The sequence below is a fragment of the Triturus cristatus genome, chromosome 2_2, assembly GCF_964204655.1.
Source record: "Triturus cristatus chromosome 2_2, aTriCri1.1, whole genome shotgun sequence".
In the NCBI taxonomy this organism is placed as follows: domain Eukaryota; kingdom Metazoa; phylum Chordata; class Amphibia; order Caudata; family Salamandridae; genus Triturus; species Triturus cristatus.
The window spans coordinates 1,253,438,808-1,253,456,009 of record NC_140582.1 but is presented as its reverse complement, the minus strand read 5'-3'; the positions used below and the strand labels follow the sequence as shown (position 1 = coordinate 1,253,456,009).

At 46.5% G+C, this 17,202-nt stretch overlaps 1 protein-coding gene across 1 annotated transcript in view; it reads right to left on the bottom strand.

Moving 5' to 3' along the window:
- M1AP (meiosis 1 associated protein) overlaps positions 1–17,202 on the bottom strand; it is a 344,775-nt gene that overhangs the window by 42,475 nt on the left and 285,098 nt on the right. The window contains exon 7 of the mRNA XM_085642984.1: positions 15,764–15,905. Coding sequence (XP_085499110.1) covers positions 15,764–15,905 — 142 coding nt within the window. The remainder of the gene's footprint in view (positions 1–15,763; positions 15,906–17,202) is intronic.

Here is a 17,202-nt window from a genome sequence, read left to right as displayed (position 1 = left end):
TCAAATGCATGGAGCTAGAGGTAACACCCAAAGCACAGATCTATCATTCAGTTCAGTTCATCTTTATTTCAGTTTAGCAAACCATAAAAGATACACATTAACAAATTACACATCATAATAAAAACATTTCATAATATGATCTTCCAAGAAGGTACAGCTAGACCAATGCAGACATTTAGAATTGTGTTTCCAATCAAAGACCTTTGTTAATCCTAAAAAAACAATCTCATAAAAACTATTTTTAAAAGTTTTAAAAGGATCATAAGAACAGTAGCATTGAGGAGTTACAACAAATTTCTTTAAAAAATACCAGCAACCAAGCCTACTTCCTGATCTTAAAACTACAATTAGTACAAAACAAAATATATATGGCCTATATAATGTTCCAACTGTTTTTCCTTTTTAATACCATACGGCAAATATAATAATGCTAATAGCCTTCTTCATGTATTAGCTAAAGTCCAAGTGCAGAAAACCAGTGTAAGTTTGGGATAGTAATTTAAAATTTCAAGCCTTCTTTTCTTCTTAATAAACTCACTCCAAACAGTTACCTACTAACACTAAAAACCACACTTTGGGATGTGTCAGTTTTTAATATTCTTTCTGCCTCATAACAGGATCTTATACCCAACAATCGACAGATGGTTTTGATCCATTTATTTCTTTAATTTTTATAGGCTGGGCAGAAGAACAATATATGTACATCGTTTTCTTTAGCACCCATATGGCATCATACACAACACTCCAAATCTTCATCCCCTTGTTTCTGGACCCATTTTGATGTATTAAACTTTGTCTGTAATACACCGTTTCGGAATTTCAAGTATACAGATTTTGCTAACTGGGGCTGCACCTCGTCCAAAAAGTGCTAAAAACCCCAGGTTGGTTTCATCGAGAGGAACCGTATTGTTAAAGTACCAGTGGCTGAATTATGATGATAGCTGTCTCAAATGTAGGCCCAAAAAGTTATCTTTAGTACTTTTTTTGATGCCATAGACAATCTAGCAGGTTCCTCCCAGAAATACTTAAGCCCTAATTTATAAAACCAGTCATGGACGTGCCTCAGCCACGGTAACCATGCACCATTTTTTAGCCTTAGAATCTCCTCCAGTCCTTCCTTATAGTGGACGAGCTCTACAGTTGACCACAGTCACACCCAGAACAATAGCGGTCGTAAAATTGCCTGGGAGTCTATACGGCGTATATTTAGGTCCATTACAATAGGTATGAGCGGTGTACGCACTGGAAGGCATAGCAATTTTCTAAAAAAACGTATTTTCTCCCACCGCAATCGTATTACTGCTTGAAGGTCCCCATAATTCAGCCCCCTATAGGGATGCCGATTGTGCCCTATACTTGTATACCTCAAGGGCAGGGGATACCGCTTTCGATAAATTGCTCTCATGTTTCTTTACTATTGGTAGAGCATTTTGGAGTAGGATAGACTTACTTTTCTCCAATTGCGGTTTCCAAGTCATTTTGGTGTCCAAAGTAATACCTAGATAGTTAAAACTCTGCACATACTCTATTTTCTGATTCTTAACAGTTAAAATCTTTTTTAAAGTCTTGTGTGGATTAATTGCCATGTATTTTGTATTGTTAGAGTTTATTTCCAGGCCCTTAGATTCACAGTATACCCCAAAGGTGTTTATTAAACATTGTAAACCTTTGGGTGTTTGGGAAATTAAAAGAGTATCGTCCGCAAATAAGAGCGCAGGTACTGGCACCCCCTCCTAGTTTGGGAGAATCGTGTTCGCAGCCCAATAAATATTCAGCAATATCATTTCCATATAATGGAAAAAGGGTGGGTGCTAGCACACATCCCTGCCTTACGCCCCTGTTTACCTGAATTGGTTCAGTAAGTTCTCCCCTTGGACCCCATCTGACCCTTGCAAAGTTATCTTCATGCAGTCGTATTATTTGCAGGAGTATTTCTCATGGTACCCCTTTATTTTTTAGAGATTTCCAAAGGAGATTTCCAGGGATGAGGTCGAAAGCAGCCTTCAGGTCAATAAAGGCGATATACAGATGTCCCTTCTTAAATACTGTTTATTTCCAACTCATGTAGAGGAATCTAAAGACCTGGTCAATTGTGCTGGTTTTGGCTCTAAAACCCGCCTGAAACTTGATAAGATGTTCTTCTCCTCAATCCAATCATTTAATTTTTTTTAAATTTGCCGAGCATATATTTTCAGTAAAACATCTATTAAGCTAATCGGTCGATATTGCGAAGGGTCTCGGCGATTACCTTTTTAAAAAATAGTTGTAATTTCAGCCCCTTTCCATGATTCTGGAATAGGCGCATCTGCGGCGACTGAATTACATAAAAGATTGATATGGGGCCCCAAACATCTTTGTCGTGTTTCCATAGATCTCCTGGTATCTTATCTGGTCCCGGTCCCTTCCCCTTCCCCATCTATTGCAGCCAATGCTTCATCCAAGCTAAAGTGTAGGGGTGCTGTAGTCGAGCCTATTACATAATCTTGTGGGTTGAATTCTACATCGCTTGTGGATGCTGCATATAGGCTTGAAAAATGGCTTACCCATGTTTTAGCATCTAGAAAGATGTCCTTGCTACATCTCCCTGTTTTGTTGCCTTTAGATATCAGGCGCCAAAACCCGACTGATCTTAGGCCTTGGCTGCCCTAATTAGTTCAGGCCAGATATTATCCTCCCAGTCATTTTTAGTTTGGGCTAGTAGCCTCTTGTACTTACTCCTTTTCTCCCTTAGAACCTCTACACTTTTTAGGTCTCGCTTAGCGACGCAGAGCATGCGTTGCTTGCCTTGACGAGCCTATTTTTGTCGGTTTGGTGCACGAAGTGGGACAGGACATGTGATGTGCGCGCCCGTACAGGCGATGTGCACGCGCATGGCATCCCCTCTCTGCCTCACACGCTTCCACCGCGCGCTTGATTTAGCTTTCAGTTCATGTGCACGCCTGGACAGGCGATGTGCACGAGCATGACATCTTCTCTCTGCCTCACACGTTCCCACCGCGTGCTTGATTTAGCTTTTAGTTTCACTGTGCGCTGCAACTATACAAGGCAGACACATACATTTAAGAGCTCAAGCATATCAACATCTTTTTTTCTGTAGATTCGCGCACTTGATTTAGCTTTTAGTTTACTTGCGCGCTGCAACTATACAAGGCGGTATTTAGTTTGCTTTTGTTGTCTTAACACACAACAGTGCCATGTTCTGTATCCTCTGCCCACGCTCGCCGTGCCTGTCTCTCTGCCCCGCACTAAGTCCTGCCACCTAATTTTATGTTTTTGCCTCGCCGTGCCTTTCATCTGCCCCGCACTCTGTGCTAACAGTTATTCTCATATTTTTGACTACTCGTGTCTGTCCCTTTGCCCCGCACTCTGTCCTAACACTTATCCTCATGTTCAAAACTTGCTGTGCTTATCCCTCTGCCCGCACTCTATCCTAACACTTATCCCCATGTTCAAAACTCGCCGTGCTTATCCCTCTGCCCCGCACTCTATCCTAACACTTATCCTCATGTTCAAAACTCACCGTGCTTATCTCTCTGTCCCGCACTCTGTCCTAACACTTATCCTCATGTTCAAAACTCACCGTGCTTATCTCTCTGTCCCGCACTCTGTCCTAACACTTATCCTCATGTTCAAAACTCACCGTGCTTATCTCTCTGTCCCGCACTCTATCCTAACACTTATCCTCATGTTAAAAACTCACCGTGCTTATCTCTCTGTCCCACACTCTTTCCTAACACTTATCCTCATATTCAAAACTCACCGTGCTTATCTCTCTGTCCCGCACTCTCTCCTAACACTTATCCTCATGTTCAAAACTCACCGTGCTGATCTCTCTGTCCCGCACTCTGTCCTAACACTTATCCTCATGTTCAAAACTCACCGTGCTTATCTCTCTGTCCTGCACTCTGTCCTAACACTTATCCTCATGTTCAAAACTCGCCGTGCTTATCCCTCTGCCCCGCACTCTGTCCTAACACTTATCCTCATGTTCAAAACTCACCGTGCTTATCTCTCTGTCCTGCACTCTGTCCTAACACTTATCCTCATGTTCAAAACTCACCGTGCTTATCTCTCTGTCCTGCACTCTGTCCTAACAGTTATCCTTATGTTCTTCACTCCCCGTGCCTTTATTTGTTACGTACTCTGTCCTGACAGTTATTCTAATTTGTTTGACTCCCTGTCCCTCTGCCCCGCACTCTTCTAACACTTATGCTCATGTTCAAAACTCGCCCTGCTTATCCCTCTGCCCCACACTCAATCTTGCCACCTAAACATATGCACGCTCTCTACCTTTGCTTCCACCTCGTTGCTCGCTCCCTTTTTGTCTTTATTAAGTCCCTCATGTTTTATTTTGTACCACATGGTATTTACTTTGCTTTTCTTCGCTTTTGTTGGTTCAACACACAACAGCGCCGTATTCTGTTCCCTCTGCCCCACACTCTGTCCTGCCACTGATCCTCATGCTATTAACTTGCCGTGCCTGTCCCTCTGTCTTGCACTCTCTCCTGCTTTTATCCTCATTTTATTCTCTTGCTGTGCCCTGTCCCTCTGCTCTGCACTCTGTCCTGCCACCTAATTTTGTTTTTGCCTCGTCGTGCCTTTCAACTGCCCCACACTCTGTGCTAATGCGCGCTGCAACTAAACAAGGCAGACACATACATTTAGGAGCTCAAGCATATCAATATCTTTTTTCTGTAGATTTGCGCGCTTGATTTAGCTTTTAGTTTACCTGCGCGCTTCAACTCTACAAGGCAGTATTTAGTTTACTTTTGTTGCCATAACACACAGCAGTGCCATCTTCTGTCACCCTGCCTTTCACTTTGTCCCGCACTCTGTCCTCACAGTTATCCTTATGTTCTTAACTTGCCACTGCCGTATTATGTTCCCTCTGCCCCAGCACTTTCTCCTGCCACTTATCCTTATATTTTTGCCTTCCCATCCATATCCCTTTGCCCCGCACTCTGTCCTGCCACCTATTCGCCTGTTATTCCCTCGCTGTGCCTGTACGTCTGCCCCGCACTCTGTCCTGCCACCTATCCTTATGTTATTGCCTTACTGTGCCTTTTCCTTTGCCCCATGCTCTGTCCTCCTACCTATACTCATATTCTGTTTTCGCCTTGCCTTTCACTCTGCCCGCACTCTGTCCTGCCACTTATCCTCATGTTCTTTGCTCACCGTGCCTGTGTCTCTGCCCCGCACTAAGTCCTGCCACCTAATATCATGTTCTTGCCTTGCCATGCCTTTCATCTGCCCCGCAATCACTCCTAACAGTTATTCTCATATTTTTGACTCCCCGTGCCTGTCCCTCTGCCCCGCACTCTGTCCTAACACTTCTCCTCATGTTAAAAACTTGCCGTGCTTAGCCCTCTGCCCCACACTCTATCCTGTCACCTAATCAAATGCATGCGCTCTACCTTTGCTTGCACCTGGTTGCTCGCTCCCTTTTTGTGTTTCTTAAGTCCCTCCTGTTTTATTTTGTGCCACATGGTATTTACTTTGCTTTCTTCGCTTTTGTTGCCTCAACACACAAGAGTGCGTATTCTGTTCCCTCTGCCCCGCACTCTCTCCTGCCACCTAGCCTCATGTTTTTTCGCTCGCCCTACCTGTCCCTTTGCCCTGCACTCTGTCCTGCCACCTATCCTTATATTCTGGCCTCCCCATGCCTTTCACTCTGCCGCACTTGCCTATACCTTTGAATGTCCTTTTTCCGAATGGCTGTATAACAGAAATCATTAAGCAGTTTTGATGTGCTACTACTTTTATAACAACTATCTCCACAACTCTTTAAACTATTCACTGTAAATGTTTATATGCTATAACAAAAGGTCGAATAAACCAACATTAAACAACAATTGTACTGCATAAGTTCATGTACTATATACTAACCAACTCAAAACAACACCAATAAACAACACAAATATACTAATCCAATAACTCTAACTCAACCTAATGCGAGACCTGCTTGTTGCTTTTGTAGCCTTGATATGTTCTTTTTTTGCCTCCGTGCAATCTTTATTATACCAGGGGTTATCTGGATTATTCTCATCTGTTGTTCCCTTGTTACGTTCTTTGGGAATCCTACTTAATATGGGTATCAGAGCTTCTACCAGTATGTGATATATTTTCATAATTGGGATCTCTGAAGCCGACAGATTAGCATAGTGGGAAGTAGTCTCCACATAAATATCGTATATCTGCTTCATAGCCACCTCATTTCCCGCTATGGAAGGCCATTTTACCGCTCTGCAGTTATTACTAATTAGAGCTTCAATGATACTACCATTGGTATCTCTACTTTTCAAAGGTACTGGATGGAAAAAATGTGCCGCAAGCGTCAGACATAATGAGAAATGGTCGCTCTCAGATCTATCATCAATTGCCAAATCATGTACAATTGGCCACAGGCCAATAGATACCAGTATGTAGTCTATGTAACTCTTAGAGTTACTCCTACTAAACGTGGCAGCATTCGGGGTATCAGAGGGCAGTCGACCATTCCATGCCCGAAGTTCATGTCCCGAAACAAGTCTTATCAATTGTGCAACAGCACATGTGCAGGGTACTGTAGGTCTACTTTCCAACGTGGGAATATTGTTGGCCAAGTCTTCTTCCTCGAAGATATTTTCAAGTCTCGCTACAGGTTCAAATTTACGGTTAAAACCACCCCTCACAATTACCATTGCCCTCGGGTTAATTGAGCATAAACATTGATCCAACTGTTCAGTAACCACCGATTTGTTACTCGCTGGGCTAGGTCTATTGTAGATATTTATAATGTACAATTCAATTTTTTCCAGTGTTTTAATCTTTACCCTCGCTAGATCCTGGGTTAGAATATCCACCTGGCTTATATCAATGCCTAGAGTAACTTTTACCCATATAACGAGACCGCCTGAGGGACTTCCTCTGACCGAAGGAGTAGCAGCTACACTATATATTTTAAATCCCACTTTATGAGGTGTTTCCAAAGCCCATGTTTCTTGTAATAAAAGAATCTCTCTTTTTCTAATGTATTCCTGCCACACTACATCCCCTGGGTTTCTTTTCAGCCCTGCAATGTTCCAGGAAGTCAGTCTTATCTCTATTTGACTTTCCTCCATGCTTTGTTTATAAAGTATTCCTTCCTTTTCATTTATTGCTCCTTGGGCATCCTGAAAGTCACCAACAGAATTAAAACAATCGTTACAGTTGGGAATATCTCTTCCATTGTTCTGGAGTGGATAAGTAGTCTCAGGTATTACCTTAATCTCATCAGGAATGAGTACTAGTGGTGCATCTAAAGAATCCGTTACTGTGGCTTTCTCCCATGTATTTACTATGCAGGTTACATCCTGATGACTAATCCGCCTATAAATTCTTCCAACATCCTCATTTCGGATACCTGAGTCAATGCCTAGGTTGGCATCCTCTGTAGCAGATTTAACAGCTTCACCATCGACAAGAGAAATAGGTACCAGAACCTGTACACTATCCACAGAAACCATTTTGTGTTGCAATATGGGTAGTTGTCAGTCCAGAGCACCTAAATCTGACAGACACTGAAACCTATTAAACATGGAGATTGGGGTAGATTTGCTCACATAAGGCCTAGTCGGAGGTTTATAGAAGTATCCCAAGGGGAGCCCACTGATGCTAGTATATGAGCTACAAGATGACTCACTGTGGTTTAGTAAAGAGCGAACCATCTGTGGCCTGCGAAAGTTAATTACAATACAGCCCTGCTCTCCTCTTATGCGCCTCCCAGCGCTTGAAACCGGCGTGGGCGGCGCTAGTGTTGCTGGGGCTTGCGATCCCTGGCCAGCATCTTCACTAGAGGCCGGGACCTCCCAGAATGCCCAAATGACTCTGATGGCGGTGGCGGCACAGGTAGCATGGCGTGGAAACAAGGCACCAGGTAAATTGGAATCTAGCATTCAAAGCACAGAGCTAGCATCCAATGTACAGAGCTAGAACTAGCATCCAATGTACAGAGCTAGAGCTAGCATCCAATGTACAGAGCTAGAGCTAGCATCCAATGTACAGAGCTAGAGCTAGGATCCAAAGCATAGAGCTAGCATCCAATGTACAGAGCTAGTGCTAGGATCCAAAGCATAGAGCTAGCATCTGATGCACAGTGCTAGGGCTAGTATCCAATGCACAGAGCCAGAGCTAGCATCCAAAGATTAGAGCTAGCATCCAAAGCACAGAGCTAGGATCCGGAGCTAGAGCTAGCATCCAAGGCACAAAGCTAGAGCTAGCATCCAATGCGCAGAGCTAGGATCCAAGGCACTGAGCTAGAACTAGCACCCATAGTACACAGCTAGAACTAGCATCCAAGGCACCGAGCTAGAACTAGCATCCAATGTAGAGCTAGTGCTAGGATCCAAAGCACAGAGCTAGAGGTAGCATCCAAAGCACAGAACTAGCATCCAGTGCACAGAGCCAGAGCTAGCATCCAAAGATTAGAGCTAGCATCCAAAGCACAGAGCTAGGATCCGAAGCATAGAGCTAGAGCTAGCATCCAAGGCACAAAGCTAGAGCTAGCATCCAATGCGCAGAGCTAGGATCCAAAGCATAGAGCTAGCATCCAATGTACACAGCTAGAACTAGCATCCAAGGCACAGAACTAGCATCCAAGGCACCGAGCTAGAACTAGCATCCAAGGCACCGAGCTAGAACTAGCATCCAATGTACAAAGCTAGAACTAGCATCCAATGTACAAAGCTAGAACTAGCATCCAATGTACAAAGCTAGAACTAGCATCCAATGTAGAGCTAGTGCTAGGATCCAAAGCACAGAGCTAGAGGTAGAATCCAAGGCACAGAACTAGCATCTAGTGCACAGAGCTAGAGCTAGCATCCAAGGCACAGAGCTAGCATCCAGTGCATAGAGCTAGAGCTAGCATCCAAAGCACAGTGCTAGAGGTAGCATCCAAGGCACAGAACTAGCATCCAGTGCACAGAGCTAGAGCTAGCATCCAAGGCACAGAGCTAGTGCTAGGATCCACAGCACAGAGCTACAGCTAGCATCCAATGCAGAGCTAGAGCTAGCATCCAATGCAGAGCTAGAGCTAGTATCCAAAGCACAGAGCTAGAGCTAGCATCCAATGCACAGATCTAGAGCTAGCATTCAAAAGAGCTAGCATCCAAAGCACCGAGTTAGAGCAAGTATCCAATGCTCAGAATTAGCATCCAGTGCATAGAGCTAGAGCTAGCATCCTAAGCACAGTGCTAGAGGTAGCATCCAAGGCACAGAACTAGCAACCAGTGCACAGAGCTAGAGCTAGCATCCAAGGCACCGATCTAGAACTAGCATGCAGTGCACGGAGCTAGCATCCAAAGCACAGAGCTAGCATCCAATGCAGAGCTAGAGCTAGTATCCAAAGCACAGAGCTAGAGCTAGCATCCAATGCACAGAGCTAGAGCTAGCATTCAAAAGAGCTAGCATCCAAAGCACCGAGTTAGAGCAAGTATCCAATGCACAGAATTAGCATCCAGTGCATAGAGCTAGAGCTAGCATCCAAGGCACAAAACTAGCATCCAATACAGAGCTAGAGCTAGCATCCAATATAGAGCTAGAGCTAGCATCCAATACAGAGCTAGAGCTAGCATTCAAAAGAGCTAGCATCCAAAGCACCGAGTTAGAGCAAGTATCCAATGCACAGAATTAGCATCCAGTGCATAGAGCTAGAGCTAGCATCCAAGGCACAAAACTAGCATCCAATACAGAGCTAGAGCTAGCATCCAATATAGAGCTAGAGCTAGCATCCAATACAGAGCTAGAGCTAGCATTCAAAAGAGCTAGCATCCAAAGCACTGAGTTAGAGCAAGTATCCAATGCAGAGTTAGAGCTAGCATCCAAGGCACAGAGCTAGAGCTAGCATCGAGTGCACAGAGCTAGAGCTAGCATCCAATACAGAGCTAGAGCTAGCATCCAGTGTATAGAGCTAGAGCTAGCATCAAAAGAACAGCTAGCGCTAGCATCCAAGGCACAGAACTAGCATCCAGTGCATAGAGCTAGAGCTAGCATCCAAGGCACAAAACTAGCATCCAATACAGAGCTAGAGCTAGCATCCAATATAGAGCTAGAGCTAGCATCCAATACAGAGCTAGAGCTAGCATTCAAAAGAGCTAGCATCCAAAGCACTGAGTTAGAGCAAGTATCCAATGCAGAGTTAGAGCTAGCATCCAAGGCACAGAGCTAGAGCTAGCATCGAGTGCACAGAGCTAGAGCTAGCATCCAATACAGAGCTAGAGCTAGCATCCAATACAGAGCCAGAGCTAGCATCCAGTGTATAGAGCTAGAGCTAGCATCAAAAGAACAGCTAGAGCTAGCATCCAAGGCACAGAACTAGCATCCAGTGCATAGAGCTAGAGCTAGCATCCAAGGCACAGAACTAGCATCCAATACAGAGCTAGAGCTAGCATCCAATATAGAGCTAGAGCTAGCATCCAATACAGAGCTAGAGCTAGCATTCAAAAGAGCTAGCATCCAAAGCACTGAGTTAGAGCAAGTATCCAATGCAGAGTTAGAGCTAGCATCCAAGGCACAGAGCTAGCATCGAGTGCACAGAGCTAGAGCTAGCATCCAATACAGAGCTAGAGCTAGCATCCAATACAGAGCTAGAGCTAGCATCCAAGGCACAGAGCTAGCATCCAGTGCACAGAGCTAGAGCTAGCATCCAATACAGAGCTAGAGCTAGCATCCAAGGCACAGAGCTAGCATCGAGTGCACAGAGCTAGAGCTAGCATCCAATACAGAGCTAGAGCTAGCATCCAGTGTATAGAGCTAGAGCTAGCATCAAAAGAACAGCTAGAGCTAGCATCCAAGGCACAGAACTAGCATCCAATGCACAGAGCTAGAGTTAGCATCCAAGGCACAAAACTAGCATCCAATACAGAGCTAGAGCTAGCATCCAATATAGAGCTAGAGCTAGCATCCAATATAGAGCTAGAGCTAGCATCCAATACAGAGCTAGAGCTAGCATCCAAAGCAGAGAGCTAGCATCCAATACACAGTTAGAGCTAGCATCGAAGGCACAGAGCTAGAGCTAGCATCCAAGGCACAGAGCTAGCATCCAAGGCACAGAGCTAGAGCTAGCATCCAATACAGAGCTAGAGCTAGCATCCAATACAGAGCTAGAGCTAGCATCCAATACAGAGCTAGAGCTAGCATCCAAAGCAGAGAGCTAGCATTTAAAGCACAGAGCTAGCATTTAAAGCACGTGAGCTAGCATCCAATACAGAGCTAGAGCTAGCATCCAAAGCAGAGAGCTAGCATTTAAAGCACAGAGCTAGCATTTAAAGCAAGTGAGCTAGCATCCAATACACAGTTAGAGCTAGCATCCAATGCACAGAGCTAGAGCTAGCATCCAAGGCACAGAGCTAGAGCTAGCATCGAAGGCACAGAGGTAGAGCTAGCATGCAATGCACAGAGCTAGAGTTAGCATCCAGTGCTGTAGGACCGGGGGTCACCAGGCCCTATGGGGGTAGTGTGGCGCGAGCAGGTAGGCATCCAAGGGCTTACGTGTAAAGTGACCATACAGCACACACATCCACTGAGACAGGAAACGCACGCAATAATTGACACCACACAGTAGGTTGAATAAAACCAATCAGATCAACATTAGGATCAAAAGCATTTCACCAGGACTAGATTGGGCAGTTCATTAACACATCAACCTGGTACGGAATCAAAGCGCGGTACCTGGCGATCCTGGAAAGCGTCAAACACAGCCTTTACGCAGAACGCGGTACAGGGCAATTCATTAGCGCTTCAAACATGGCATGTAAACATAGCGCTGTACATAGCAATGCATTAGCGCTTCAAAACTTTGCATGTAAACATAGCGCTGCACATAGCAATCAATAGCGCTTCAAAACATGCCCCTTAAGCATAGCGCTGCACAAAGCATTTCATTGAGCCGGAAATCAGAGCGCTGAACATTGCATATCATTGAGCAGGAAATCAGAGCGCTGCTCCTGGCAATTACACCAAGCGCTAAGTATGGCAAGTATTCAAAGCATTAACCTGGCAAGAGTCCAGGCGCTACTCATGGCAGTACATTAGAGCAGTGCGTGGGGCAATTCCTCTATCTCTTCCCCCCCCCAGGATAACTTGGGCGGACTCTCTGCACCCCACAATGTCCGGCGAATTTGATAGTTAATGAGCCCGGCATGGGGCAGGAATCCCGGGGGCCGGGGACCAGCTTCTTCCCTCTTCGGGGTCAGTGGGGGCCCGCCAGGCTCACGGAGAAACGTCCCCGGGGGAGGGGCGAGTCCAGGGCCTCTTTCCGGCCCTCCGCCCGCCTCCCCTGGGGGTTACCTTCACGGGAGGTCTTTTCCAGGTTGTCCGGTGCTCCTCCGCTGGGCGGGGGCTCTTGCGCCTCCGGGCCCCTCCCGCCAGCCGCCTCCGACGCCCGGCGGTGTCCGGGCCTGTGAGGCCAACGTGGGGCTTGGGGATTCGTCCGGACTCCGGGAAGGGCGCGCCCGCAGCTGCCAATGGCAGTGCGGCCTGCGGGGGCGCGGCCCAGATCGCCCCCGTCTGCCCCCGTCAGGTGACACAGGCCTTGGCTTCCAGGCCTAGCGCGGCCCTTGCTGGATGGCTTCAGGCCTAACGAGGCCTTCAGTGAGTTCCGGCGGCCCTCTCCGCCCTGGGGGCCACGTTACCTTGGCTGCGACAGCAGCGACGGGGCCCCGGGCTTCTCCACGGGCCCCGGTTATGGCGGGGGTACTCTTTTCCGGCCCCGGGCCACAGCGGTGAGTGCTTTTCAGGTCCCCCTCAGCGGGGGGGCGGGTAGAAATTAAGGGTTGGCCTGCAGCGTGGGGGGGTGGCGATTGATTTGGCGCCCAGCGCCCCCTTTTTCCCTCAGAGATGCCCCAGCTCGGGGCAGGCAGGCTGGGAGGCGGCAGGCCACACGCCAGTGGCAGAACCAGCTAGAGGGGGGCCGGCAGCTGGGATTGCAGCACTCACCAGCAGAGCACAGTCCAGTAAAATGTAGCGCCCACCAAATTTAGCACGCTCCTTCCGCAGGCAGCTGGAGTATCGCGCTCTCTTTCCGCCGGGACTGCAGTCAGGGTCCCACGGGGTGCTTGCTGGTTCCTGCGCCCTTGGTTGAGGGTCTCTTGAGGGGGGGAGTTGAGTTGGTGGCTGAAGGCGGACTAATTAGTCTCTGCCGGTCGTCCCTGGGTTCTCCTCCCGCCGGGCCAGATCAGTGGGTTAGTTCAGGATCCCTCACTCAACTTAAAAGGCAGCGCCTAGGCCCTGTCACTTCCAGTGGCATAGGTCCCTGTCTAGGCCCTACTGCCTAAAACTCCTGCGGAGGTTCCTCCAGGTCAGCATCGCCCCCAACTATAGTTTTCCCTCGCCCTGTGGACAGTAGAGGGGTGTAGGTAAGCTCAGGGCCCAGCACACAGGCCCATGTGGCGGTAACCCCTGGCAACAGGTCCCCTCTCTCCCAGGTCCACCCTCTGACTGAGCACATGGCAGCCCAGCTCCGCCCTTTGTACGCCCCTCACCCCACCTTCCAGACAGTGCCAGAAGCTTCTAGAAGCATCTGGGGAAACTGGTTCTAACTGGCCTAGGGGGAGGGGTAGAGCACCCTGGGTGCCAGGCTTCCCTCCAAAAGCTGGGGTTGCTGGGAAATAACCACTAGACTGTTAACCCAGCTCAGTCAGACGGCACCACCACACAGCTATGGCATCCATTTTAAAAGCTTTAGGTGTAAATGGGAAAACTCAGTCTGCGTACATCTTCGAACAGTATTCAATATTTGCATTCACATAACATGCGATTTCCCACAAAAGCGAAAAATTTCAGGGAAAAAGGGCCAAGTCCAACAAGTGCACAGACCGCATAAGTTCTACATTAGACATTCCTAACACCTATAATGAACTTTTCACCACGAATAACAAATGACAAATGTTTAACCGAAGTGTATGGTGCACTCTCAATCACTGAACTTAGTAGATAATCAGAATTCTTAAAACTGATTTTAAGTTCCAAATGCCAAAACAGGTACCAAGCTCACAACACCTGACAGCATCCTAAACTCTTTGGGACATATTTGCTAATATTTCACGCATTCCGGCGCAGCAAGGTACCTTGCCGCACCGCGTTGCATGAAAGGAAGAGAGCAGAAATGCTCCATACTTATAAAGATATGGAGCATTTCTACCCTCTCCTTGCACTGGCGCACTGTGTGCAGCCTCACGCCAAGGTAGGTAACCTTGTGCCACGGTCCGATCCTTCAAGGAATAATCCTCTTTTTATGTGAGCTGCAGAATGAGGAAGAGGAGGTAACAAAGAGAAGAGAAGACACTGCCCCTCGTTACACCTCTGCTCTGCGGGGTAGGCACACCACTTTAGTTTACAAGACTTGTAAGTCTTGGTTGGCGTCAAAATCTATGGGTGGCAGCCGGGGAACGCCCATGCTCCACCCATGTAACATCTCCCCAATGCAACGTAACGCAAGGCAGCGCTATGTGTTACGTTAATTTGTAAAACCATGCAAAACCACATTACGGAGATACTCGGGACACAGGCTGCTGTACTCGGCGGAGCCGCCTTTTCTGAACGTGAGGACGAGGGCAGGATATACTCATCCATAACATTGGACTTCTGCGATTTTACGCGCTACGTGGAAACTAGAGTGAGAAACTTCGATTTCCCCGTCCGAGAATAGATCCCCATGTGGTCTGGAATTTGAACCACATTTAAAAGTGAAACTGAATAAGAAATTAGCCTTGAGGAAGTCGTGGGACTACTTTCCCTATACGACGAAACACGCGTTGGCTGTGACTGTGATGTTCCTCTTGCAAGCTTCTTGAAATAAAAAGAAAAAGAAAAAGAAGAAGACTTGATACATGACTTATTGAATTGTTTTATGTACTGTAATTTTTACTTACAAACCAAGAAACGTTAGAAACTTTAAATTCACGTGTGCTGGGGATTTGAAATTAGTTGTGCCAAGCGTTTGCTTCCCCATGTAGATTTTGTGGTTATCTACACCTTACAGCACCGTCATAGAAGTGAAATACAGAAAACAAATGTGTAATTTCTTTGAGGCGCCAACACACCTATGATCTATACCATGTAGCTGTTGAAAACTGATGCAAAATCATAGTAAATCTGGTACTTAACATCTGAATATATCACAAATGAAAACCTTAACTCAGCTCTCAACACTTTCTTTTAACATCTGCTTTCAAGCGATCAGGTTTTTTCAAATGAATTGTTTCTGAGGTCTTCCTCGCTCCCAACGCCTGAAAATAGTGCTATGTGAGCTCCATGTATATATGTATGTGTGTGTGTATGTATGTCTGTCTATAGGTGTGTAAACATGTATGTGTGTGTATGTATGCGTGTCTGTAGGTGTGTATGCATGTATGTGTGTATGTATGTATGCATGCATGTATGTGTGTGTATGTGTCTGTAGGCGTGTATGCATGTATGTGTGTATATACATTGAAACTCTACATCGCAAACCTAGCCAAAGGGCAGCAGAGCTTCTTGACACAAGCCTCACTCCCTGAACCCATCACAAAGAACAACTTCACAACTGATCACAAATTCTTAATGGTAACGGCTGTTACACAAGGGAAGTCTCCGAATATCCCCGTCACTGAAGACACAGCAAACTCCCACCCCATAAACCTGTCACAAATTCTCAACCTCTCAATATCTGAACACTATCACAACTCGCCATAAGGTCACATATCTGGGTTTATCCTACGCTCTATCGTGAACTCACCACCACTCACACTCATGAAACCCTCCGACTCACCAGCAGGCAGTGACACAGCGCCTGGAAGTGTTGCTGATTTGCCTCCAGATCATCCCAGTCCAGTTTCCAGCAGCATGTGGGCCTGATGATGGCAGGCAGACCATAAAGCACAGACTGGCACACCCCATCTGCTTTCAGAGTCCTGCAACCACACAGAAGCGAAGTGTTCATCAGTATCGCTGACTCCTGTCAGAATGTCAATAATGGCATTAGGACAGCAGAAGCTGTCTTCAGTGGGTGAACAGTAGGTTCTGCTCGCACAACTACAAATGTGTATCACATCTGGCTGAGAACAGACAGAACTGCTCCACGCCATGCTTGGGGGCTGATTAAGGGTTTTGCGGTCTTATCTCTGGGCACCAATCACTCAGAGTTTAGATGGCTCGACCAAAAGATTTTCTACAGTCTCACCTGCAATTCAAGAAGTACCTAAACCCCCTGATAACATTTTTATTCGAATTGGTTTGCTTACTTAACTTTTACTGTTTTGAACCATATTTTCATGCTTTTTTCTGATGCTTACAGTCAGACATTTATATATTGTTATTCCATATATATTTAAGTTCACCTTTTTCTTCCTTCTCCCTTATTTCTAAATTGATTGATATTGCTCTTCTCCATTTTCCAATGTTGTATCCATGTGTATTTCAATGAATGTATCTCCTTTCTGTTTTCAATAAACTTCTCTTCAAAGTTAAAAATAAAAGAGTTTGGCAGTCTTGTGGCGGGCAGCTACACCAGCACTGCAAGACAGCCAAACCCGTAGTCAGACCTCCCGCCGGATTACGAGTTAATCCTCTGCAGGCGGTCCTGCTGCAGCGGGCCCATGGTGGTGTGTATCTAAGGCACATAGGTGTGCCTTAGACATGCACATCCGTGAGACCGCCGCAGCCCGTTGCTGCGTGGAAACAAATGCACAATGTTGCACATTTCTTTCTGTGCAGGAATAGGGAATGCAAAAATACAGGGGGCCCTGCAAATGCTCCTTGAGTAGCCTCACCGTCATCCTTTCCATGGAAATGATAGGGGTGAGGCAACTCGTAATATGCTTGGCGGCATACCCAGCATATTGCTGCCTCTGACCACTGCGCAACCACCATGGGATCAAGAATCCCCAGCATTTGCAGCAGTCCTGTGGCTGTCCAAAAAGCCAAGTCACAATAGGGCAGGTGGACCACTGCCAGTCGTAGTAAAGCCTGAAGGGCCTGATCCAAGTTTGGCGGCCTGTGGAGCGCCAAACCTGGAGTGGAATAGCATTGGCTCTACACACCGGCGGTCGGACCGCAGTATAACAAGGATGGCGTTCAGACCACAATGGGACCGCCACAGCCTCCAGGGATGTGCGATCACTGGTGCTGGCACAGCAATCTTGAGGCCGCAATATGCACCACCAAGCATACTACAAGTTTCCTCACTGCAACACTAACCATGTTGGTGAG